The sequence below is a fragment of the Dryobates pubescens genome, chromosome 8 (assembly GCF_014839835.1).
Source record: "Dryobates pubescens isolate bDryPub1 chromosome 8, bDryPub1.pri, whole genome shotgun sequence".
Lineage (NCBI taxonomy): Eukaryota > Metazoa > Chordata > Aves > Piciformes > Picidae > Dryobates > Dryobates pubescens.
Window position 1 is genome coordinate 2,575,894 of NC_071619.1, and position 27,220 is coordinate 2,603,113.

General features: G+C 48.5%; 1 protein-coding gene across 1 annotated transcript in view; it reads right to left on the reverse strand.

Annotated features, from left to right (window-relative positions):
- Nucleotides 1-27,220, reverse strand: part of GRK5 (G protein-coupled receptor kinase 5) — a 216,914-nt gene that overhangs the window by 57,504 nt on the left and 132,190 nt on the right. The window contains exons 3-4 of the mRNA XM_009910388.2: nt 12,643-12,755; nt 649-726 (exon numbers count right to left, since the gene is read on the reverse strand). Of these exons, the coding sequence (XP_009908690.2) occupies nt 649-726; nt 12,643-12,755 (191 nt within the window). The remainder of the gene's footprint in view (nt 1-648; nt 727-12,642; nt 12,756-27,220) is intronic.

The following is a 27,220-nucleotide window of genomic DNA, read 5'->3' on the forward strand; positions in this document are numbered from 1 at the left end:
TACTATGTCTGTTACCAAAGACAATTTTTGCCAGTGCTTTTCACTGCACTGGATGTTGGGAAGAAGTTCTTCCCCATGAGGGTGGTGAGACACTGGCACAGGTTGCCCAGGGAGGTGGTGGAAGCCTCATCCCTGGGGGTTTTTGCAGCCAGGCTGGATGTGGCTGTGAGCAACCTGCTGTAGTGTGAGGTGTCCCTGCCCATGGCAGGGGGGTTGGAAGTGGATGATCCCTGAGGTCACTTCCAACCCTGACAATTCTGGGATTCTGCAATGGTCTATAAAGTGCCACCAGCTCTTTGAGCTGGATAGGAAATAATCGTGGCATCTGTGGGTAACGGCTGAGGGCTCTTCCATCACACCACAGGTGTAGAGCTTTGCATACCAAGGAGAGACCAGAGAAGCCCCTTGTTCATCCACACATTAATTAAGCCCCTGGCAAACTCAAACTCATCCTTAGAAGTCAGTTTGTGGATTGGATTACATTTTTCCCTCCTCTCTGACTGTTTGTACAAGACTTGCAGGGCTTTTGCACTGGAGGCTGCTACAATAAATTTTAGGAGTCTGGCTTACAAAGCCTGTAACAACCCTGTTCAGCAAAGGTGTGCCCTGCAGCATTCCTTCAGTAATGCCACTTTGGCTGCCCCTTACCTCTGGGGTGAGGTATTTCATCATGATTTCCTTTCCTTTCTCTCCCAGCTTTTCATCTGGAGCAATTTCATATTCTGCCTGGAACAGATATAAAAAAATGTAAAGAAAAGGTCAATATTTACACTCTTATTTCACCATTTTTACTTCATTTTGGATGCAGCCTCAACAAAATGCTCTGTCTGAAAGATCTGAAGGATAAATACAATTTTCTGATGGAATTAAAACCCATACACTCAATCCCACTGACAAACTTCCCACTGTGTTTTGACCAAGTCCTAGTGGTGTGCTTTCTGTGACCACGTCTTAATTAACACCAAGATGATTCCATTTTACAGCCTTGCCAAGACAGCTTTCAGAAAGCCTTCAGTGACAAGAGACAGCTCAAAGGGAAGGTGGACACAGAAGGTAAAATTGTTTCTCTAAGCAGTGGAGAGAGTGAATGTTTGTTAATCTTGCCACAGTGGTATTTCAAGCAGCAGATCATCTTTTTGGTTGAATGTGTCCTTCCTACTTGTTTATTTATGCCTTCCCCTTGGTCTAACAATATTTCTGCAAAGCAGAGAGGCTTGCCCAGCACTTTTAGTGATCCTTGACTCAGTCCCTCCCGAAGGCTGAGATCAGATCTAAGAGCTGATTTCTTTGCACCAAGACAAAACAAGAGAGACCATTTAGAGGAACAGACATGACAGGCAAAATCCTGTTTGACTTCCCCAGTGCATTAGAAAAGAGAGCACCCCATTTCCCAACACAGAGTTCACCTACATTTTAAACCTCTGACTGGCCTGTGTACTGCAGCATTGTTGACTTGTGATGAGTTTCAGGACATGAGAAGCAAAAGAGGCATTGCTTGTGCACCACAAAGACATTAATCACTTCAGTTAAAGGGTTGGATCCGTGGTGGGCACTAGAAGGAAGCGTGCACTGAATGGGACTGCAGTAGCCAAATGCAACAAGTCCCTGGAGACATTCCCTCTTGGCACTGCCCAGGGTATGAAGCTTTAGTCATAGGATCAAAATATTTTCCATAGAGTGAGAAAAAAAGGAGAGGAGAGGGAGAGGAGAGGGAGAGGGAGAGGAGAGGGAGAGGGAGAGGAGAGGGAGAGGAGAGGAGAGGGAGAGGAGAGGGAGAGGAGAGGAGAGGAGAGGAGAAGGGGAGAAATAAACCAAAAAGGAATAAAATAAAAAGAAATAAAATAAAATAGAAAGAAAAGAAAAGAAGATAAAAGAAAATAAAAGAAGAGAAAAGAAAAGAAAATAGAAATAAATAAAATAGATAAATAAACAAACCCAAACAAAGCAAACTAAAAAATAAGACAGCCTAATGGCTTTCATGACTGTATTGAAAACAAATAGGATCCCAGAAACCCCCTGCCAAACCAATTCAGTAACCTGGTCCAATCCAAGCTGTCTGCTGTGATTGATGAGGAGGAAGTTAAACAGAGAAGAAAAAAAAAGAAAAGAAAAAGAAGGAAAATCAGACTGGAGTAGGAAACATTTGGAAGAGCAGATTTCAGGACTGTTGGAAGATGTATGTAGTGCTCTGAGCTTGATGCAATAAATCCAAAGGCTGGCTGTAATGGATACCCGAGCTAAGCGGTCCTAGGAACGACAGGGAAACCACAATGTAGTAATAATGCTATTAGCCATCTCTCTGCCCGGTGCTGATTTAGCTATTGCAGCTTAAGTCTGAAGCTACATAATTACACACATCCAAAGCAGGTTGCTTGAGCAATCTAGAATTACAATCTGATTTGGTCTGGGGAAATGGCAATGCCCACAAACAGCAGGGAAAACCTGTACTGCTGATGAAACCGATGCTGAGAGCTCAAATCCACCAGCGCAGTACCTCTGTGCTTTTGGTGACCACTTCGGGGCTGAACTGATTATGTTCTCATAAAACTTAATAGAAGGGTTTAAAAACAAGCTTTTGTCCAATTTCCTGTCCTCTTTAGATGGTATCTGAGTATGGGTCTTAAAGCACAGACACTCTGAATTGTTTACAGCATGAGCCAGCAGTGTGCCCAGGTGGCCAAGAAGACCAATGGCATCCTGGCCTGTATCAGCAACAGCGTGGCCAGCAGGAGGTTGTAGACAGACGGATGTTGGTCTCTTCGCCCAGGCGGCCAGTACCAGAACAAGAGGACACAGTCTCAGGCTGCACCAGGGGAGGTTCAGGCTGGATGTTAGGAAAAAGTTCTATACAGAAAGAGTGATTGCCCATTGGAATGGGCTGCCTGGGGAGGTGGTGGAGTCGCCATCACTGGAGGTTTTCAGGAGAAGACTTGATGGGGTGCTTGGTGCCGTGGGTTAGTTGTTTGGGTGGTGTTGGATTGGTTGATGGGTTGGACGCAGTGATCTTGAAGGTCTCTTCCAACCTGGTTTATTCTATGTATTCAAGTCATTCTGCCCTGTACTCAGTGCTGGTTAGGCCACACCTTGAGTCCTGTGTCCAGTTCTGGGCTCCTCAATTTAAGAAGGACATTGAGATGCTGGAGCATGTCCAGAGAAGGGCAACAAAGCTGGGGAGAGGTGTGGAATGCAGCCCTGTGAGGAGAGGATGAAGGAGCTGTGGTTGCTTAGCCTGGAGAAGAGGAGGCTCAGGGGAGACCTTCTTGCTGTCTACAACTACCTGAAAGAAGGTTGTAGCCAGGTGGGGGTTGGTCTCTTCTCCCAGGCAACCAGCACCAGAACAAGAGGACACAGTCTCAAGCTGTGCAAGGGGAAGTTTAGGCTGGAGGTGAGGAGAAAGTTCTTCCCAGCAAGAGAGATTGGCCATTGGGATGTGCTGCCCAGGGAGGTGGTGGAGTCACCATCACTGGAAGTGTTTAAAAGGGGACTGGCTGAGGCACTTGGTGCCATGGTTTAGTTGATTAGATGGTGCTGGGTGATAGGTTGGACTTGATGATCTCTGAGGTCTTTTCCAACCTTATGGATTCTGTGATTCTATGATTTTTCTCTGTGAGTCCTTACTAGGGGACAAAGCCACAGCAAAAGTAGAAGGAACAATTTTTTTTCTTCAAGGTAAATCTTATTTGGAGCTCAACAGTTTCAGGTTAAGTTCACAGGCAAACTAGATGTTTTTCACCTAAAAGAAACCAAAGCCCATGTGTTTTAATAGAAGAAAATAATTGTACTTAAATGTAACTGTCTGTGCAGAAGACTGCAAAGAAAGAACTCCTTGGCATGGAAGCATCTAGGAGGTCTTCCAACTCCTCCATTCAATGCTAGTTACATTTTCTTCCAATAATGACCATTTTACTCTCCTTCATTTGCTTTGAGACGTGTAATACCTTGGCCTCCTAATAAATAAAAGCTGCCATTCGAAGTGCACCAGGGAGATGTCAATGAATTCGTTGTCCTTTTTGCCCCAGATACCCTACCACATTTGCATCCCCTTCTGCCTCCAGCAGGAAGCAAATTAGGACAGACCAAGAGAAAGCAGAAGTTCAGAGTTTTGAAATGCAATTCCTGATGGGACCCAACACACACAGTGCTAAATGCACACACACACATGCTCAGAGTATCTGATTCTACCTCAAGACAGTTGGGAAGGCATAAAAGGAAGGTTTCATTATGCTTGCATTTGACATCCTCAGGAAGCGCGACGCTGTGGCGGTGAAGGTAGGAAGTGACAGACAAGTGAGGATGTGAGAAGAAACCATAAGCTCCAACCGTGAGCAGGGTTGATTTCCCTGTAGCTGAAGCACTGGAAGCCTGAGTCATTTTATTTCCAAGTCCATTATTATTTCTCCCTTCAGTGCCACTTCCAAGCTATTCGGCAGCAGCCAGCGGCACGTTTTCAGCCCCGCACTGCCGTTACAGGAAGAAGTGCCCATGAAGACAGGCACGCTGGCTTCCCCATGCTCACTCTGCCACATGCCTGGGAAGCATACCAAGACCCTCAACTCTCAGTCTTGTGCTTAAATTGTTAAGACACATCCCCTCCCCTCCCCTCCCCACACTGGGAAGCAGAGCCACAGCTTGCAAATGGCTGATTTCTAGAAATAACATCATTACTTCACATCCACCTGGAACCAAATATTTTCCATTATTCCTTTGATGAATCCAGGCAATGTGTTTCAAGGCTCCTGCTCTGAAGTCTAATGGCTTCTCCATGCCCTAGTTAGGTCAGACAGGGCCCTATTCATAGCTCATAAATGAGGGGAGGATTTATGATCACCCTGACTGCAAGGGACGAGCTGCAGGGAAGGCTCTTTCTGCGGGCAGGCACAGATCCTTCAGTCCAAATGGTGAGAGGATGTGGGCTGGCCACCACTTGGTCCCAACTTTTCTTTTGGCTGCTGTTTCAGAGGCAGTACTTACTTTGGTGGCTCCTGCTTCCCTAGAGGCAGCCTTGTCTGAATAGGGGCACAGGGGTGCAAAGCATCCATCCTTTTGGAGCAGCTGCCCTTGGGATGGGTTGAACGAGATCAGATGGGAAAATGCACTTCCACTGGAAGGGCAGCAATGCCCAGCCTGTGGCTGGCTATGGGATGGGGCTGTGGGCTCAGAGATGGCTCACCAAGGGGTTCAGGGTCTGGGACAGGGACCTGGCAGAGGCTCACAGCAGCAACTGTAATTCTGACACATTGCTTTATCTAGTTAAACTTAAACATGAGCCAGCAGTGTGCCCAAGTGGCCAAGAGGGCCAATGGCAACCTGGCCTGTATTAGGAATAGTGTGGCCAGCAGGAGCAGGGAGGTCATTGTGCCCCTGGACTCTGCATTGGTTAGGCCACACCTTGAGTACTGTGTCCAGTTCTGGGCCCCTCAGTTTAAGAAGGACATTGAGACACTTGAACGTGTCCAGAGAAGGGCAACAAGGCTGGGGAGAGGCCTTGAGCACAGCCCTGTGAGGAGAGGCTGAGGGAGCTGGGGTTGTTTAGCCTGGAGAAGAGAAGGATCAGGGGTGACCTCATTGCCCTCTACAACTACCTGAAAGGTGGTTGTAGACAGAAGGGGGTTGGTCTCTTCTCCCAGGCAACCAGCACCAGAACAAGAGGACACAGTCTCAAGCTGTGCCAGGGGAGGTTTAGACTCGAGGTGAGGAAAAAGTTCTTCACTGAGCGAGTCATTCGTCATTGGAATGTGCTGCCCAGGGAGGTGGTGGAGTCACCGTCCCTGGAGGTGTTCAAGGGGAGATTGGACGTGGCACTTGGTGCCATGGTCTAGTTGTGAGGTCTGTTGGAACAGGTTGGACTTGATGATCCTTGGGGTCTCTTCCAACCTTAGTTACTGTGATACTGTGATAGTGTTTGATTTTCATCTTAGCAGAATACAGAATTAACCAGGTTGGAAAAGACCTTTGAGATCCTCGAGTCCAACCTATCACCCAACACCATCTAATTCTCTGATTCTTTGAGCTCCTGAAAGTATATGGCTTAAAAATATGTGAAAGTTGGAGCCAAAAGGATTTCTCTGCAGACCTGAGAGGATTCTTCCCCATGGCAGGTAGCTGTTGGTTGTCTGTAGGAGTGTGGCATCACCACAGCAATTGCTTCCTCGCACCCACCAGGAGATGGAGATGGGAAGATGCCAGATGCTCCCACCAGAGCAGTTTTGGTGTCTCAGTAGAAGTCAGGAGCAGTGGAGTCATCTTTTGAGAATCTGCAGCAGGCTACCAATATTTTGGTCCCAATTTCACACCTCTGCTTTCTCAGCTCCCTCCTCTGTTATCCCCAGAATCTCTCTCTGTTCCAGCTCCTGCTTCCTGCTTCCTTGGACTCCAGGCTCTGCCCTGTTGTTGCTCTGTGCTCCAGTGACTGCCCTTGCACTTGCCTCTGCTGGAGATTTAAAAGCTGTGGCTGAAGACTGGAAGGCAAACCCCAAACAGCTGGGATTCATAACTCCTCACGTTTCTCACTGCAAAGTGAACTCAAAACCACATCTCTTATATTTAAACTCAGGGCAAAAGAGCCCTTTTGACTGTTTAAAAACACATTCTGAGTTAATGAGTTTGTTGACATCAACAAACTGGCATTTCTGGTGGAAAAAGCCTTGGGCAGCTTTAAGGCACACATACCCAGATGGTTTATATACCCTGGAAGGGACTGCACCGAACGAAATCTCCCTAAGGGCAAGACAGGGGGTTAATGAAATGGGTGCTGGCCCAGCCTGTTAGCCCAGAAGGAAGCATTCAGCTGAAAAATCCACCCCAGGAGATTGTGTCTCTCACCCCTGGCCCCCATGAACATGCAGGAACAACCTGGAGAGGCAGCAGGGCTGTTTCCCTCCAGGGAATGTATTTCTGTGCGACCGAATCCCAGAGTGCCAGGTCGGAAGGCACCCCGAAGATCACTTGGTCCAACCAAATGAGAGCAGCCCTGTGGAGAAGGACCTGGGAGTCCTGGTGGATAACAACTTCTGCATGGGACAGCAATGTGCCCTGGTGGCCAAGAGAGCCAATGGGGTCCTGGGGTGCATGAAGAGGAATGTGTCCAGCAGATCCAGGGAGGTTCTCCTCCCTCTCTACTCTGCCCTGCTGAGACCTCACCTGGAATATTGCATCCAGTTCTGGGCTCCCCAGTTCAAGAGGGACAGGGATCTGCTGGAGAGAGTCCAAGGGAGGGCTACAAGGATGACTAAGGGAATGCAGCACTGCTCTGTGAAGAGAGGCTGAGAGCCCTGGGGCTGGTTAGTCTGGAGAAGAGAAGACTGAGAGGGGATTTAATAAATGTTTATAAAGCCTCCTCTTCTCAAGGCTGACCCAAGCCACTTCTCTCAGCCTTTCTCCATATGGCAACCATAATGCAATGAAATAGCATACAGGCTAGAGAGGAGAATTAGCTACACTCTGTTCCAGACAATCTGAATCTGGTCTACCTTAACATGCTAAAGGCCACCTCTTGGAATAAAATAACTTAAAAATTATGAATGGGATTTGATGAAGCAAGAAAGAGAGTCCAGAAGCTAAAGTCTTCACTCTAACAGCACATAAAAATCACAGAAGAGGAGAAGGAAACGTCAGACACCTGCACCCTGGGAATGTGCTGTCGAGAAGGGGAAGGGGCAGGAGGTCCCCACTAACCTGCTGCCGCCTTCTGCTGGAGACAAGGGCTGTGGGCAGAGGAAACATCTTGCTAGCAGGTTCCCTGCTTGCTGATCTGCTTTGCAGCACAGGCAGTGCATCCCCTAACACTTTATTTTAGAATCACAGAATCAGCCAGGTCGGAAAAGGCCTCAGAGATCATCAAGTCCAACCTATTACCTAATACCTAACACCTCCTGACAACTAAACCATGGCTCCAAGTGCCACATCCAAGCCTTTTTTGAACACCTCCAGGGATGGGGACTCCACCACCTCCCTGGGCAGCACATTCCAATGGCCAATTCCTCTTCCTGGGAAGAACTTTCTCCTCACCTCCAGACTTACCCTCCCCTGGCACAGCTTGAGACTGTGTCCTCTTGTTCTGGTGCTGGGTGCCTGGGAGAAGAGACCAACCCCCACCTGGCTACAACCTCCCTTCAAGGAGTTGTACAGAGCAAGAAGGTCTCCCCTGAGCCTCCTCTTCTCCAGGTTAAGCAACCCCAGCTCCCTCGGCCTCTCCTCACAGGGCTGTGCTCCAGACCCCTCCCCAGCCTTGTTGCCCTTCTCTGGACAAGGTCAAGTCTCTCAATGTCCTTCTTAAATTGAGGAGCCCAGAACTGGACACAGGAGTGGACACATTTTAGTGTCTGTCTTTCAACAGCCCTGAAGTTGTCTGGTGGCAAAATATTTGTAAGCACAGCAAAGCACACTGCAGGTGAATTCATTGTTAGGGGCTTATAGGGGACTTCATTTAATCATGAACCATCTCCATTTAATTGTAATAGTTTCTGTTTGCATGGTTCTTTCACCTGAGTGGCTACATAAGGGTTTGGTGCAGTATTTAGTGGAGATGTTTGTGTTTAGGTGCACACAGATGAGCACACAAGAGGCACAAGCCCTTGGTGGTTTTTGTTAGGTATTTATCTAGCCAGGTCAGGACCTCTGCCTTTGAATTGTTTGCACAACACCCACAATAAGAGATGGCTTCCTGTCCTTATCACCACCTAGGAGAAGGGCTTGCTGTTGCCACATGTCCAAGGCAGCCAGCCACACTAATGACTGCTTCTGGTCCCACAGCAGTGGTGGCAACCAAACCAGCCCAGCTCCTCCCCAGCTGCACTGCAAAGCTCTGCATCTCTTTCATCATTAAATGCTGGGCCCTGCTGCTCACAAACCACTTATTTTCGTAGCCCTTTTTGCAGCTGGCAGATTGTGGTAATTACCCAAGCACTGTTCTCAGAAAACATGGTGAAACTTGGTGCCTCTGAGCACTTTAATCTCAGTTATTGGTTGATATTGTCCAAAGTCTTCACAGGTTTCAGAGGGATCTCACAGATGCACACCTACATGCATTCAGGATTTAATGATACACATCCCTTTTCTTCTGCAGAAAGCAGCTTACCTGCACAGACAGAACCCCCCAGATGCTGCTGTAATTAGATTTGCAGGAGACCACATCAGACCAGGTTCATTATTCCACCCAACAGCTGAAATAAATGTCCAGCAAAGAGGAGGTTTGTTCTTTTTCTCTTTACACATTCTGGTCTGCAAGGTCTGGTTGGTTTCACCAGTCTTTGGAAGCAAAGGTGTGAGAGAGAGCTTGCAAAATTTAGTCCCACTTAATTAAGAGAATGGAGATTGTTGGTATCACAGTACCACAGTACACTAGAGATTGGAAAGGACCTCCAGAGATCATCCAGTCCACACCCCCTGCCAAAGCAGGATCACTCAGGGTAGTGCACACAGGAATGCATCCAGGTGGGATTTGAATGTGTCCAGAGAAGGAGACTCCACAACCTCCCTGGGCAGCCTGTTCCAGGGCTCTGTCACCCTCACTGTAAAGAAGTTTCTCCTCATGTTGAGGTGAAATCTTCTATGCTCAAGCTTGTACCTGTTGTTCCTTGTCTTATTGATGTGCACTACTGAAAAGAGCTTGGCTCCTTCCACTTGCCGCCCACCCCTCAGCTATTGATAGGCATTGATCAGATCCCTCTCAGCCTTCTCTTCTCCAGACTAAACAGCCCCAGGGCTCTCAGTCTCTCTTCACAGGGGAGATGCTCAAGTCCCCTAAGCATCCTCGTGGCCCTCTGTTTGACTCTCTCCAGCAGGTCTCTCTCTTGGACTGGGGAGCCTGAAACTGGACACTGGTAAGTTGCTGAGTGTCTAACTCAGGTCCTGGTTCCCTCCCTGGAGCCCTGATTGCTGCTTTCATTGCAGGCAGTTGAATGTACTGGTTAAAAAACCCAAACCTGTATTAAAACTTGGGAGGCATCAATCACAGGTTTCTGCCAATGAGTACTGTGTGATCTGGCAGCCACTTAGCTGTGCTCTGTAAAAGAGAGGTGATCCTACCTCTCAGTGCATAAAAATCTCTGTAAGCTTCTCAGCAGCAGCTCAATATTTTCCTCTATTACCTTTTCCTTTTTATTTGATGTTACACAAAAGCTAAATTTTGGATCCCATGCTACAAAAAATAGCTAAGGCAAAAGAAAAGGGAGGCTCTTGGCTTTCTCTGCTTGAGGCTTCTTACAGCAGGTGGGCTCCAAAAAGTTTCACAGTCCTGGTGGTCTCAGCATAGGGCTGTAAAGTCAAGCTTCTGCTCTCATTATAGGACTTTTTTCTGCCTAACATTGGACTTGGCCTGAATCCCACTACTCACTCAACACAGTGTGACCCTGCTGGGCGAATTTCAGTAGCAATCATCTCATTTAATGGCTATGGTCTGGGTTGCTAGACCTGAATATGGCCTAATTCTGGGATTTTCATAGGCTAAGGGGCAAGCTTGTAGAGAATTTGAAACCAACAAACAAAGAAGACTGCTGATAATTAGCATTAAAAAGAAGAGAGAAAGAGTAAATATTCAGAGCCACACATTTTGTTCATGAGGTCCTGGTGCTGCCAGCCTGAGCCTGACTGGGTACAGCTCCCTGGCCCAGTAAAGGTAGGCAGGGTAGCTCCAACCTGCAAAAGCAGCCCAGGGGTGGGTGTGAAGCACACCCTCACAAAAGGATTTGCAGATGTCAGTCTGGGATTGCTTGGAAGGGGAGCTTTAAAACAAAGCCAGTCCCACCACAAGCTTTGACAGGACCAGTGTCACTTGTGCTGCATGGATGCTGGGAGGATGCAGTGTTTCAGTGCTTGGCACCACTCCACAGGGCTTCAGGTCAATGAAATGACACAGTGCCCTCAATTCCCACAGTGGGAAGTGGAGTGGGCAGATGAAGCTGCTGGAAGAGGCTGGGAGAGGCTGCAGGCAGCACTACAACTAAGGTTATCAGTGGTGCTCTGGGGCTGGTGGCAGTGGTGACACATGCAGGGGGACAGTAATGGCTTCTGTTGCCCACTCTCAGCCTAAGTGGCACACCCTGAAGGTGCACATCCAGGGGTTGCAGAATGTGGTTTGTTATTTGCAGCCTCTAGGTGCTGGTAGAACCAAAATATGATGCCTGCTGCTGCAAGGAGGTGTGAGAAAAGAACAGAGCCTTGCTAAGCCTTTCAAGACTGAGGATGGCTCTGTCTCTTTCTTAAAACCACTTGGAAGCAGTCTTTTGTGTCTGTCTCCCAAAGGATTCTTGCACCTTCCAATAGGGATGGCCATCACCCCTCTCCTCAGGGTTGTGGGCATCCTGTCTTGTGCAGCATTTCTCCTGGGATGCCACCCCCCAGACAGGTGTGTGGTCTTTCATCAGGGACAGACACCTCACTAGACACTGCTGGTTTGGTGGGGTACCAACACATCCAGGGTACCCCAAATGTCCTCCTGCCCTCTGGCCTCGAGCACAGCTGCACAGAGTGTTTGTTAGATGCAGCAGTTTCACAGACCCTGGTGGCTAAACCTTTCACTGGGGTAAGTCACAACCAGTGCTAGCAATATCAGCTGGAAGTTATGACCAGCTACAAGTGATCTGAATAGGACTTTCTCCATCACTTCCTCTGATGTTGTAAATACTGCACTAGTGACATAAACTTTAAGTGGCTGTGAGTCCTCTCCCAGACCCTTCCAACTCCAGTGCAACTCTCACATCTCTCTGTGCTTCAGAGTAACTTCACCATGGTACAAACAAACAAAAGTTCCTCCTGTTGATGTGCATCATTTTGCTCTGGACTGTCAGTGCTAGGCAGAGAGCAAAGCTCCCCTGGACACTTGTACTCAGCAGTGACAAGTTCATCTTCCTCCCTGTTATCATTTAGCCTTTTGGCTCAGCAACACCCAATCCTTCTGCAGCCTTCCAGCAAAAAAACACTGAGAGACCTTTCCACAGTGAACAGCTTCTTCTGCTGGCACTACACATGGCCAAGTGCTGCCAGACTGGGAAAGTGCATCAGGTCCCCCGGGGGCTGGGGGCTGCTGCTCAGTGGCCGCATTAACTAATAGCTCACTGGAGTGGAAAATGGAGCAGATTTGTTACTTGGTGACCTCAATCAAGTCAGGTCTGTATCTTGTGCATCTGTTTTCCTATTTGAAAAACCAGGATAGCAATCAGGATGCCCTCTGTGAATCACCCTGAAGTGTACAGATGAAGAAGGCTGGCTACAAGACAGATATTAGTATTGCCATACTCCTCATCCTCTCTTGTCAGCCCATTCATCATCTTCCTGTCCCTCCCGCTGCCTCCCCACAACAGGCTCCCCCCACATCAAAAGCCATTGCTCACATCAGCTCAGCTGCTTGGGAACTGACATGAAGGGAGGCTACACCAGCACTGTGCTGGGGTGCATGTCCTTATTCTGCTCTGGTGGCTCCTGCTCCCCGAGGCTGGCACCAGCCATGTGCACAGCACTGCCCCTCTGCCCCCAGCAATTCAGGGGTGGGGGTGCTGCTGGGGTCAGCCCTGCCTGCTGCTTGCTCTGGTACATTAGGCACAAAAGCACATCCCACGAAACAGCGACTGCTTGGGGTCAGGGGAGCTTCCTCTGTCAGGACAGTGCTGCGAAGCACCCCCCAGGAGATCACAAGAGATAACTTACCACAGAGTCAAGGAACCTAATGCAGCACTCAAGCTCAGGTTGAGTTTCACAGAACTGCCGAAAGAGAAGCCTTCCGATCGGCTGCTTTTCACATATGCTGCAGTAATCTCTCTCTAGAGGCAATAAAGAGAAGAAGAGAAGCATGAAAATGAGAAGAGTTTTGCCTTTGGGGTTGGCTGGGAGTTTAAAGCATTGCAAATATGTGCAGAACCACGACCCCCACAATCAGAACCGCCGCCGCCTCCTTGCCACGCCGGTTCAGGTATCCGAATGCAAACACAACTAATGGCTGTAAGGCTCAGACAAATGAGGCTCGGTTTTACAGAGCTGATGCTGGTGAAAGTCTTGCAAAAGTCATTCAGCTATTATGAAAAAGAAAAAAAACCCTAATAAAATCATTTCCCATTTTCCTATGGTGGAAACACACAGGCTCTGCAAAGGTGCCGCTCAGACTGGTGCTGTTTGTGGGCATGTGGGGAGCAAGTTAGAGGGCCCTGAAATGTGAGTCATGTGTTAAAGGGTAGGAAAGGCTGGAATTTGTGGAGACTTTCCTGGATGCTTCTTAGGTATGCACTAAAGTGCCCCTAGCCTTTGGAAACATTGCAAACTCTGCATTTTCACAGGTTTCAGCACGCCTGCTCTTTACTCACTGAGCACTAACGGATGGATGGAGCATATGGCGCCTAGCTGGTTTCAGCTTCACACAGCACTCCCTTACAGAACTGGATTTCTCCTCAAAAAGCCATGTTTAAATCCCATTCCCCTGTGCTGGTGCACCCAGAACCACCACTCTCAGTAAGTATAAAGACCTTTCCCCATCACAGGGATGAGCTGCAGGAAAACATGGGAGAAAGGTAGGCATCATGAATCACAGCATCAGTCAAGCAGGTTGGAAGAGACCTCCAACATCATCGAGTCCACCCAAACACCCAACCCTGTCTGATCAACCAGACCATGGCACTAAGTGCCTCATCCAGGCTTTTCTTAAACACCTCCAGGGACATCAACCCCACCACCTCCCTGGGTAGCACATCCCAATGGCCAATCTCTCTTTCTGGGAAGAACTTCTTTCTAAGATCAAGCCTAAACTTCCCCCTGCACAGCTTGAGACTGCGTCCTCTTGTTCTGAATGCTGGATGCCTGGGAGAAGAGATCAACCCTCACTTGGCTGCTACCTCCCTTCAGGAGTTGTAGAGAGCAAGAAGGTCTCCCCTGAGCCTCCTCTTCTCCAGGCTAAGCAACCCCAGCTCCCTCAGCCTCTCCTCACCAGGCTTGTGCTCCAGACCCCTCCCCAGCTTTGTTGCCCTTCTCTGGACATGGGCACGAACTGGTATTGCACCAGTACAAATGCTGAGGGGCTTTGGCTGTTTTCCTGGTGAGAGCAGCAAATCCCCCAGCCTGTTTGGAGCAGCAGTAGCTGCTGGAGACACGTTATTCCTCTAGAAGCACACACATGTCAAACAACATACTGTGTTTCCTTGAGCGTTCCTCTCACCACCCTCCCCGCTGCCATATGGCACTTGCTGTTATTATGGAAACAACCAGCTTCTAAATACATAACACAGCGCTGCAAACAGACAGACGAAACCCACACAACTTGTCACTGCCTTGGTTACTTCTCTCTCAGGCCTGAAGCTGCTCCTGCACTGTCTTTTATTCCTCCCCCTTCGCTTTGGCCCCCTGCACCTTTCAGCTCCGTCTGCTCCACGCAGAACGTCTGCGGGCAGGCAGCTCTGTGGCAGTGCTGGGCTGTGCCTAGGAGAATTTTCCACAGATCTTCAGTAAAAGTGGTAGAATGTAAATCACTTACCATTGGGTGTAAAAGGGAGAAACAATGATAAGGTCTAAAGAGCCCCATTGGCCTGGATAACTAACATAAAGTTAGTTGTATAAAGGAACTCTCTCTCTTCTCGACTTCTTCGCTCCAGCTGGGTGCTTTGGCTCAGCTGTTGCTGACCTTGGCTGTGTTCTTGTTGTGGCTAAGTACTAGCAAGCTACTCTCTTGCTCTTCTCTCTCCCTTTGGGTTGGGGGGGAAAGGGAGCAGGAAGCTGTTGGTAGCCCCCTGGTTTTGTCCAGGGGGGGTTCCTGTGGTGTTTATACATTGCGAATGCATGTCAATATTGTATCTCTTGAACATATTCGTTGCAGTTCATATTTCTAGAGCTCAGTGTGCTTGTAAATATAGAATCATAGAATCAACCAGGTAGGAAAAGACTTCAGAGGTCATCAAGTCCAACCTATTACCTAACACCTCAGGACAACCAAACCATGGCTCCAAGTGCCACATGAAGTCCTTTTTTGAACACCTCCAGGGATGGTGTACAGCTTCATTTGCCTTCCAACTGAGCTGGTCTGGCAATTTTATGTTGGGGGGGGACCTTCAACCCACCACAGGCTGCAGTGGAGGTTGCCTTTGCCACAGAGGCACCCAGCCAAAGGGCTTGCTCCTCGCCCTGGGGGACCATGCTTTGCAAAACCAGGACACCTTTCCTGAGTGGGAAATGCCCTACGAGACTTTGGACTTGCTGATCTGTAGCCGGGTGGCAGGTGGGCAGGAGCACCCAAGGCTGTCTTTTGTCAGAGGAATGAAAGTGCTGCCTGTGTGCAGATATGGCTGCATTTCAGGAAGCATCTACAGAGGGGCTGCTGGAGACATGGGGCTAGCTAGAATATGCTTTTATTTCAGAGTTGTCCCTGCTCTGTTCCAGTCTTCTGAAACAGTCTGGAATCAGCACCACTTTGTGGCTGGCATTGCCAGTCCATTATGGAACAGGACATCGCTCAATCTATCCAGAAGATTGCAATGCTTTGATTCCCTCTAGTAAATAAAACCAGATCGAAATCACTGAATAAATCCTAACTTGCCCTCCAGCCTATCTAGCAACCAGCAGCAAGCCCGTGGCACTGGTTTGTTTGCACGGGCTGGAGCCTCCAGTGTGGAACATCATGACACTGACAAGTACATCGAGATGGCCAGTGGGCTCCCTTGGATGCAGATCAGCCTTGCAGCGTCCTTGTGAGTGGTACAAGCTTGTGCTGCTTGATCAAGCAGTTTTCTTCAGTGACAAGGTAACTGCTGAAGGGATGTGCAGACACACACAGTGCTAAGGCAAGAAACACAGCTAGGAAAGAAGCCTGAGCGGGTCAAAACAGAAACTCACGATGTCCCAGAGGCTGGCACAAAGCCAGAGGCTGAGCAGGTCAAGTGAGCTCTCCTGGGAGGTCTGGAGGTTGAACTACATCTGTCTGCTGCTGTTTTCTGCTACCTTGACTAACTAACTCTTCTGAAGGTATGAATTAAATACACACCCTGAGTATCAGTGGCACACACGTCACGACTTGATCCCTCCAGAAGCCCAAAGCCACTGCAAGCTTCCTCATGTTCAACAAGCAGCAAAACAAATAATAACATAAAGACAATCTGAATTTGTAACAGAACAAAGCACAAAGGAGCAAATGCTTTCATCAGGCAGCTTGCCCTCTCTTTTCTCTCTCTGGTGCACAGTGACAAGGCTGCTTGTACAAAATGCAGTTTATCACAGTTGCTGTGCTGCTGCAGCAGAGGAGGCTCGTCTAAACAGCAGAAGCAGGGAGGTCATCCTGCCCTGTACTCAGCACTGGTTAGGCCACACCTTCAGTCCTGTGGCCAGTTCTGGGCTCCTCAGTTTAAGAAACATATTGAGATACTTGAACGTGTCCAGAGAAGGGCAATGAGGCTGGGGAGAGGTTCTGGAGCACAGCCCTGTGAGGAGAGGCTGAGGGAGCTGGGGTTGCTTAGCCTGCAGAAGAGGAGGCTCAGGGGAGACCTCATTGCTGTCTACAACTACCTGAAGGGAGGTTGTAGCCAGGTGGGGGTTGGTCTCTTCTCCCAGGCATCCAGCACCAGAACAAGAGGACACAGTCTCAAGCTGTGCCAGGGGAGGTTTAAGCTGGAGGTGAGGAGAAAGTTCTTCCCAGAAAGAGAGCTTGGCCATTTGAAGGTGCTGCCCAGGAAGGTGGTGGAGTCCCTGTCCTTGCAGGTGTTCAAAAAAGGCTTGGATGTGGCACTTGGAGCCAAGGTTTAGTTGTCAGGAGGTGTTGGGTGACAGGTTGGACTTGATGATCTCTGAGATCTTTTCCAACCTTGTTGATTCTCTGATTCTATGAAAAGGGGCCAGTGATACCTGCTAAATAAGCCTGCACATTGCACAGCCAATAGCTCTGCTTTACAGCAGGGCAGGAAAAAGCAAGCAGCTAAACATGACATATGCAGATAAAGGAGAGGTGAAGAAGATCCAAGCACAGCCATCCTCCTGCGGTCCCCGGCTTGGCCGGCACGTGAGAAGGGTGACCTCTGTGTCACGAGGAAAAGGAAATACCAGAAATAACCTCTGAAAACACGAGAGCCAAAGCACCTCCCCAGAGCCTTCCACTCCTCAGTCATGTTCACTGAAGTGCTAGATATACCAACACAGAAAATAAATACATGATGCAGCTGCTTTCATTCCTTGTAGCTGACACAAAATATTTCCTTAGGCCCCGATCTTGTGAGGCTGCTAAACGAGTCTGCTCCCGACTAACTTTTTTGTTATGCATGGGCCCTGGAGCAGGTTAAGAAAGAAAAACACCTCTCTCAGCTAGAGCAGTTTTGTGATAGTGAGGAAGCAGAAGTGTTTTACCAGCGTGCTGCACCCCAGGGACCTGGCTGAAGCACCTCGAGCTGAGCTGATGAGCTGCTGCAGGAGGGGAGGGGGTGCAGAGCCCGGCAGGGACCGAGGCCAGGGGCTCCCTTGGGCCGGGGCTAATGGCCCTGTCGCCCTCCGTCCCACTGCCAGTAAAAATATCCACCCAGTTTCCAACGTTTAAAAAATAGAAAGAATGATTTCCTGAGGAAATGGAAATGTTAAACACTTGGAAGTGAAACCATATGCTGACGGTGATGAAGTGTAACCAAAACAGCTCCGAGAGCGATACCTTTGGTCCTCGGGCCCTCCTGCTTCACCACAATCCTGCTTAACACCTGCAAAGTCACCCAAAATGGGGGTGAAAAGCTGGGTGGGTCAAGCAGTCACTTAGGAAAGCAGCCACTTCTCACCCAGGCCAAGCTATTTATGTCAGTGGCAAACAAAGTGCACGTGCAAGAGGAGTCTCTGTCTTCTTAAGGGAACGAAAAACCACGGGAAAGGTGTTACATAAAACACCACCATAAACATTCACATGATAAATAAGGAGAGGTCATCTCTATTCTAAAGTCTAATGACTCATTTTGCCCTTAGCTCTGTCACATATATTATATATGATCCCTCTCCCCCAGGGATCAATGCTGGGCCCCACCCTGTTCAATATCTTCACTGATGATCTGGACGAAGGGATGGAGCCCATCATCAGTACATTTGCAGATGACACCAAGCTGGGGGCAGGTGTCGATCTGTTGGAGGGTAGGAGAGCTCTGCAGAGGGACCTTGCCAGGCTAGACAGATGGGCAGAGTCCAACAGGATGGCATTTAACAAGTCCAAGTGCTGGGTGCTGCACTTTGGCCACAACAACCCCAAGCAGTGCTACAGGCTGGGGTCAGAGTGGTTGGAGAGCGGCCAGGCAGAAAGGGACCTGGGGGTACTGGTTGATAGTAGGCTGAACATGAGCCACCAGTGTGCCCAGGTGACAAAGAAGGCCAATGGCATCCTGGCATCAGCACTAGTGTGGCCAGCAAGAGCAGGGAAGTCATTGTGCCCCTGTACTCAGCACTGGTTAGGCCACACCTTGAGTCCTGTGGCCAGTTCTGGGCCCCTCAGTTTAAGAAGGACATTGAGAGACTTGAAGGTGTCCAGAGAAGGGCAACAAAGCTGGGGAGGGGTCTGCAGCACAGCCCTGTGAGGAGAGGCTGAGGGAGCTGGGGTTGCTTAGCCTGCAGAAGAGGAGGCTCAGGGGAGACCTTATTGATCTCTCCAACTCCCTGAAGGGAGATTGTAGCCAGGTGGGGGTTGGTCTCTTCTCCCAGGCACCCAGCACCAGAACAAGAGGACACAGTCTCAAGCTGTGCCAAGGGAGGTTTAGGCTTGAGGTGAGGAGAAATTTCCTCACAGAAAGAGAGATTGGCCATTGGGATGTGCTGCCCAGGGAGGTGGTGGAGTCACCATCACTGGAGGTGTTCAAGAGGGGATTGGATGTGGCACTTGGAGCCATGTCAGGAGGTGTTAGGGATTAGGTAATAGGTTGGACTTGATGATCTCTGAGATCTTTTCCACCCTGGCTGATTCTGTGATATTGCTGCTAAAAGAGATCCTAACCACCCCAGCCCAAATCCAAAACCCACAGCTGCTTTTTTGCCCACCTCTGCTTCCTCCATGTAAGCTCTCTTGCAGGGGCACACAATGAAAAGGAACAAAAGCAGGAACTAGAAGCAGGATTCAGAAGTATGCAGCACAGACTCTCACAGCCCAACGGGCAGCTTGGAGCCATTTCCTTCGTTTTGTCAAAAGAAGACCAAAGCCTTTCAAATCTCCAGAGTTGTTTTGTGTCCACTCAGGGTTCTAATGGAAAGCAAATTGCATCCTTAAACACTGAATAACCCCATTTAGAGCTCCATTAATGCAAATACCTTTCTCATTTAAACCCAGCAAGTCTCAGGCTAGTGCTTATAAATACGTCTTCGAATTTGCTGCTGCTCTTCTAGAGCTGAAACTGGAATTACCACTGTCTAGGGATAAACTTAATAAACAGTAGATACTAAACTGCCTAGTCTTTGAGGCTGATGAAAGTTCCCTCTTATCAAAGGATCCTTTGTGGGTGCTTTAAAAGGATTTAAATTGCTTTGATTGCATTATTAACAGTGTCTGTGTTGCTCTTGTATTTCAGAATAATCTGAAAAGCTGGAACATCAGCTCTTGCCTCCTACAAAGGATGGTTTTTCCATCTCTAATAACTGTGCTTCAATACAAAAGATAATCCTTGTGTTCAGAAGCAAGATTCCCCCAGACTGGCCATGTTAACATGTCTGCAGAGCCACTTATTGTCTTACTGCCTTCCAATTTTTTGATGACCTTTGGTAGCAGAAGTGTCACAGACAGTTAGAACTTCATAAACTTTGCTGGGAACCCCTGTTCTGGGATGCATTAAGAGGAGTGTGTCCAGCAGATCCAAGGAGGTTCTCCTCCCCTTCTGCTCTGCCCTGGTGAGGCCACACCTGGAATATTGCATCCAGTTCTGGGCTCCCCAGTTCAAGCAGAACAGGGGTCTGCTGGAGAGAGTCCAAAAGAGGGCTACAAGGATGAAGAAGGGACTGCAGCACTGCCCTATGAGGAGAGGCTGAGAGCCCTGGGGCTGGTTAGTCTGGAGAGGAGAAGACTGAGAGGGAATCTGATCAATGTCTATAAATATCTGAGGGCTGGGGTTCAAGAGGGGGGGGATAGGCTTTGCTCATTTGCTCCCTGGGATAGGACAAGAGGCAATGGATATAAACTCCAGCACAGGAGGTTCCACATCAACATGAGGAGGAACTTCTTCAGTGTTAGGGTCACAGAGCACTGGAACAGGCTGCCCAGAGGGGTTGTGGAGTCTCCTTCTCTGGAGACTTTCAAGACCCCTCTGGATGCACTGCTGTGTGATCTGTGCTGGATTGTATGGTGTTGCTCTAGCAGGGGGGTTAGACTTGATGATCTTCAGAGGTCCCTTCCAACCCCTAACATCCTGTGAGCCTGTGAGTAAAAATGTGAGAGAGTGAAACTAGAGCTCCATTTCTGCTGAACACACGTGGATATTGCTATTTAAACTGTAGGACCTGGCCAGGTGCATGTGCAGTAAAGCAGTGAGGCCTCTCCTTTTCATGGTGACCACTTGGGAATGTTGCAGGAATGGGAAGAATCACAGAATGGTAGGGGTTGGAAGGGACCTCTGGAGATCATCTAGTCCAACACCCCTGCCAGGGCAGGTTCACCTAGAACAGGTTGCACAGATCAGCATCCAGATGGGTTTTGATTGACTACAGAGAAGGAAACTTCACCACCCCCCTGGGCAGCCTGTTCCAGCGAAGTGACAGAAGGGAAGTTTCTTGTCCTTCTTGTCTGTTTTTTGGGGTGTGTGTGGTTGGGGGAGGGTGTGGTGTTTTGGGTTTTGTTTTGGTTGGGTTGGTTTGGGTTTTGTTTTTCTCAGTTTGGGGTTTTGTTTTTCAGGGTTTTTTTGTAGGGTTTTGGGGGTTTTTTTGGGGGGGGCAGGTTTGGTGGGGTTGGTTTGTTTGATTTGGGGTTTGGTTTTGTTTTATATATGAAAGGCTGTCAAGATGGTGATCATCCTCCCTTTGCCCTGTCTCCAGCAAGGCCTTTAAAAAGCAAGGCACAAGACAGGAAGCAAAATGCCTCATTTCTGTTCATTCAGAAATTCCCAGGAACGGTGGCAGTAAGTCATGTTAGAAAAGCCCAGTCCAGGCATCCAGGCTCTGGTGGGAATTCAGTTACCAGCACAACTAATATTCTGCATCCTGCAGACCTCAGTGGCACACTGTATTTATAAAATGGGGCTAATAGCACTGCCCTACCTCAAAGCAGCAGGACCAGAATAAGTCCATTAGAGTGTGCAGGAGCCCAGAGTGCCGCTGGATAGCCCTGGGGCTCTTTGCTATTTACTTGCAGGGCAAACTCCTGGAGAGGAAATTTAGTCCAAGAGAGTACAGCAGAGCCTTTTTTATATGTTCACCACCACACTGCTCCAAAACTTCACCTGGCACTTCACAGAGATTAAAAACAACGACACAGCCCCTGTCTTGGAGAGAGGTTTATCTTGGCAGGGCCAGAGCTACACAGGTGCAGGACAGAAACTCTGAAACCAAGGGCCGCGATGGAGTTCTCTCGCTGGTGGCATGAGCACACGGGCCTGCTGACAATAAATATTTCATCTGCTCTCCTTATTTTTAATAAAATATGGAAATTGTTACCATTCATGACAGGATAATGGCTTGGCAGGTCCCTTATTTCAAAGAGCAGCTGCAGGTCTGCAGGTAAAAGCAGCACTTCATTTGCCACAGAAAGCTCCAGCTCTTACATGTGCCCAGGGAACAAGACAGGTTTTGGCCTTGGTTGATTTTTTCCCCCCTTCCTCTTTGAATTTAGGGTTTTCTTTTTAAACAAATAAAAAAGGAGCCCCCCCCCCCCCCCCATCTAGGCAGTTACAGCAGGCGTTGCTTTGGCTCTCCAAGTTTCATTAATTGAAAATACAAATGCAGTCAAGATGACTTGAGACAATGGAATTCCTCCAACCCGGTTTTCAAGTCCTGCCAACTTCATTTTCCCTGCTCGTCGGCTGTCTCCCTTAAAACAAACAAAATGTAATCTCCTGATCATCCAACATCTAATGCAGTTATTCAGATGCAGACAGTGTTTGCTTTGCAGAACTTTCCTCATTTCCACTGTTTTCACGGCATGAGGCTACTCCACACACCACAGCAGCCTTACGCTGAAGATGGAAGCCATCCAGACCTTAGAGTTGGAGCAATGGGGGGTGGGGGGGAAATGCTTGGAGAATATTGTAACAGCTTCACAGATAACTCCATTTGTGTGATGCACATGGATCTTTGCATTTGCTAGTTTAAAAGGAGCTGCACTGCAGCTTTGCTCATGGAATTTTGTTTGGAAGTCAGATCCCACAAACACTTGCATAAATATGTTTGCACCAGCGCTCGAACCAGAAGGCCTATGTGGCTTTGTTGACTTTGGACAAAGGTTTTGGCAGCAGGGAGAACAACCCACCCACCCTTTCTGTGGCAGCAGCAGCAGGAGGATCAGATGAGATCCTGTGAGCTCAATACAGTCATCACACAGAAAAACATCACTGGGGTCCAGAGGCTGAGGAGGGACCCTCAGCTGTCTCAGGGGAGACATTCGGTCACTCACCCTTATGCCAGGAGCAGAGTCACATGGCAAGGAGCGAATGCTCTGCACTGAGACTTGGCTATTTGCCATTTGGGAGATGAATTCTGAGTTACTGCTGAGTTATTCCAGCCCTCCTCCAACATTTCTGGTGTCTTCCTAAATCTACTCATTCAGGCAACTGCATCCTTTCCCTGTGGGTCACCAACCTAGCCCTGAGTTCAAAAGCAGACTGGAGAAACTGCAGGATCAAGAGCAGGTTTAGCTTGAGGAGATGGAGTTTTGAGCCTCTTTAAATCATAGAAGGGGGAAAAAAATACTGTTGTGTGAAGTACAGGGTGCAGGGAAGGATGACAAGTAATAGCTACAAATAATGAAGGCCTGCTGAAATGGATGGAAGGATTCCCCATAGGTTCCAGGGAATCTTTGATCAAGTCTAGTTTTCCCACCTCTGCCAAGCACAATTTACATGAACAAAACACTCTGTCTGTCTCTCAACTTCATAGTCAACATCAACTTGACAGGGGAAATGGATGCACCACGACTAACTGCCAGGAAACCTGGATGTGCAATGGGAATATTTAAAACTCTTTACTAAACTGAAATTGTTAGGTACCATGTTCTTAAGCACACTCTTTCTCTGGCATAGAAAGGGACCTAACAAGCAAACAAGAGCAGGGAGGCAGACTGCCTGACAGACAGACAGATGGACCTGCTCTAGGTGAAAAATTCAGAGGAGTAGCAGTGAGATGGTTACCATTCCCATAAATCACAGTTGAAAAGCACACAGCCCTGGATCCTTGCTTTTGATGGAGTTTCCTGAGCACATCGTTCAAAGTGCTGCTGGTCACAAAGCTATTCAGGGCATGGTAGACTTCCCAGCTACTTCAGACTGATCACAGAAGCTGCACCATCACCAGAACTCCCCGGCACTTGAATGTGGTGCTTGTTCTGCGGCCCCAGGGGAAGGGCTGCCCACACCAGGACCGTGACCACTATCTGGGCTAGAAAAGGAGTTTGTCTGTCTTCTTAAGTGACTTCCAACAATGCCTCTGCAGCAAGGCCAAGGCAATGGAAAACAGCCCTCAAAAAAAAGAAGGCGAAGAAAAAATATGAAAGCCCACCTCAGAAGCACCCTGGGAAATTCAGGGAACAAACACTTGGTTGTTCACATTTTGTTCTGCTCTGGGTTGGGATGAGAGAGCTGGGATGATTTCTCCTCCAAGAGAGCAGCAGCTACGATGTGGTGTTTTGTTTTATTGGAGGCTTTTACGCCCAGCCTTAAAAAGATTTCAGCCGAAATACCAAACTTATTTTCTGTCCAGGGCAGTTATTTAGACTCCTGCCTGGTGCTACTCTGAGCAATGCGTGCTGGAAGCGAAATCTCAGTCACAGTTGTAATTTGAATGTTTAAGGTTATGAAATCTACAGAACTGTTGCTGTTGTACCTAGCACAAAACAAACATCTCGATTCCAGGAAACTAAAGGAGACGTCTTGTGAATCGCTTTCTTAAGATGAAATTAAAAGGGGGGGGAAAAAAAAGCCTTCTGCAAAACTACTCTTTTGACTTCCAAACTAGCCTGGGTAGAAACTTGAAGCAGCCCTCAGGACTAAACTTTTACCAGCTCAGTAAGATGGCAGAAAGCCTTTAGGCACCAGCAAGAGCCGCGCTGCGAGCGCATACTTGAGCAGCGTACAGCGCTGACAGGCACATAATAAAACTATTCACAGGGATTACTAACCCTGCATGCCATTCAGTAGCCACTGCAAGCTCATCCATTTTAGTAGTGACTCCTTTAACTACATTCTAGATGCTGTCAGCTGTTACTTCGTTCCTAAATTTACGTTTGAAAACTATTCACAGGGATTCAGGGTCCAAGGGATTGGACCTCGAGAGGCTGCACAGATGGGCGGAATCCAACAGGATGGCACTGAACAAGTCCAAGTGCTGGGTGCTGCACTTTGGCCACAACAACCCCATGCAGAGCTACAGGCTGGGGACAGAGTGGCTGGAGAGCAGCTGGGCAGAAAGGGACCTGGGGGTACTACTTGACAGCAACTGAACATGAGCCAGCAGTGTGCCCAGGTGACCAAGAAGGCCAATGGCATCCTGGCCTGCGTCAGCACTAGTGTGGCCAGCAGGAGCAGGGAAGTCATTGTGCCCTGCACTCATCACTGGTTAGGCCACACCTTGAGTCCTGTGTCCAGTTCTGGGCTCCTCAGTTTAAGAAGGACATTGAGAGACTTGAAGGTGCTCCCCAGAGAAGGGCAACAAAGCTGGGGAGGGGTCTGGAGCACAGCCCTGTGAGGAGAGGCTGAGGGAGCTGGGGTTGCTTAGCCTGCAGAAGAGGAGGCTCAGGGGTGACCTCATTGCTCTCTACAACTACCTGAAGGGAGGTTGTAGCCAGGTGGGGGCTGGTCTCTTCTCCCAGGCAATCAGCACCAGAACAAGAGGACACAGTCTCAAGCTGTGCAAGGGGAAGTTTAAGCTGGAGGTGAGGAGAAAGTTGTTCCCAGAAAGAGAGATTGGCCACTGGAGTGTGCTGCCCAGGGAGGTGGTGGAGTCACCATCCCTGGAGGTGCTCAAAAATGTGGCACTTGGAGCCATGGTTTAGTTGTCAGGAGGTGTTGGGTGATAGGTTGGACTTGATGATCTCTGAGGTCTTTTCCAACCTTATTGATTCTGTGATTCTATGTTAGTAACCCTGCATGCCATTCAGTAGCCACTGCAAGCTCTAAACATCTCATCCATTTTAGTAGTGATTCCTTTAACAAAAGACTAGATGCTGTTAGCTGTTACTTCATTCTGAAATTTACCTCTTGTTTTTCAATTTTCCACCTGATGTTCTTCAAGGAGGTCAAAGTTCCACAATCCTATGCTGGTAAATTGTGTTTCAAAGTGTTTGTCAATCTCAGCCTTTGTGTGCGTGGGGAATAAATAAAGCAAAACAAGATCAACCATCAACCTAAATAATCCAAAGGTACTGAAAGAATTTCAGTGGACAGAAGGCAAAAATTAAACAGAACTTCAGCTGGGGTTGCCCACCTCATAACTAGAGCTATAGTGTTTACATCCTGCAACCACATGCTGACATTTTACTTCCCTCATGGAAGATGATACTTCGATACTCCTTTGCCTCACATGTTAGATCTGAAGATAAATGAGACCCTAACATGTCTGAAGTGTGCTCCAGCTTCCTTCCACCCAGATGCTCACCCACTGAGGCATTGCTTCAGCCTGGAATACCAACAGAAGGACTGCACACATTGCTTAGTGAAATAAGCAGAGTGTGAAACCCCACTGAAATCTAATTCAGTTATCTCATAACCTTCTATACCAGATCAACCCCAGGCAACGAGTAACAGTGGTGTGGTAAAGAGCAGCAGCACAATTAGATGTCCTTAGTCCTTTAAGAAACCTGCTCCCACCTTACTCAGGTCAAGGACACGTAGGGAGGTGGGGTGGGTGAGGCTAGAAATAGGCATGGGCTTGTCTGCACCTGCAGGAGCTCTACAACAGCCCATGATGCCTTTTATCAGCTGCGTAGCACTACCTTCCCTCTGTGTGAAACATCAGCTCTGGGTCCATAAATGTGATGTAATGCTCAGAAATAAAGTGCTCTTAGGACTCTTTTCCTGGGGCAAGGGATCACTGATGGGACAGACACTTAGGATTCTGGTTGCCCTTTCAAGCCTGCCATCAAAAAAAGAGTAGCCTCTTGTGCTGGTCCCTTCATGCTGACCTCTAGAATGAGCAGGGTAGATGCTGTATGTGGCATTTTGGTGCTTGGGTGTTTAGAGCAAGCTGTTGCTTCACCAGTATCACTTTCTGGCTCATTTGCTACAGCCAGACTGTTCCTGCTCCTTAGTGAGTGCAAGGGTTGCTGGCAGGAGTTAACAAAACAAGGTGACTCTCCCACTCTCTTGTGAGAACCCACCTGGAGTTCTGCATCCAGTTCTGGTGTCCCCAGCATAAGAGGCACATTGAGCTGCTGGAGTGGGTCCAGAGGAGGGCCACAAAGATAACTGGAGAGCTGGAGCACCTCCCCTATTGGGAAAGGCTATGAGCATTGGGGCCGTTCAGCCTGCTGAAAGGCTCTGGGGAGACCTTATAGAAGCCTTCCAGTACTTGAAGGGGGCCTACAAGAAAGCCAGGAAGGGACTTTTTATGAGGGCTTGTAGTGATAGGATGAGAGGGAATGCATTGAAGCTTGAGGAGGGTAGTGAGACACTGGAACAGGTTGTCCAGGGAAGTTATGGATGCCCCCTCCCCAGAGGAGTACAAGGCCAGACTGGATGAGGCCTTGAACAACCTGTTCCAGTGGAAGGAGTCCCTGCCCATGGCAGGGGGCTGGAACTGGCTGATCTATGAAATGTGGAAGTCAAGGTTGCCATACAAAATTAAACTTTAGAGATACGCTGATTCTCTTAAGAGAGTGAGATAGGAGATCACTAAGTGTAGGCTGTGGGAGAGAGAACCACCAGCTAAGAGTTAACAGCTACATTCCCAGGACTGAGGTGCACTGTCTTCTGAGTCGTCAAGTGAGCCCGGGAACTGCACAGAAGACAGGGATTTCCTCTTCAGCAGACACATAAAATGTACTTCTATGAAAGGAAAAGCCAGGGGGGTGGGGAGGGGAAAGGATGGAAAAGAAGAGCCACATGGCTGATCTGAGAGGCAAGCATGCTTGCAACGACACAGAAACATTAGAGACATTGTTCAGGTGCAGTTCATCCTT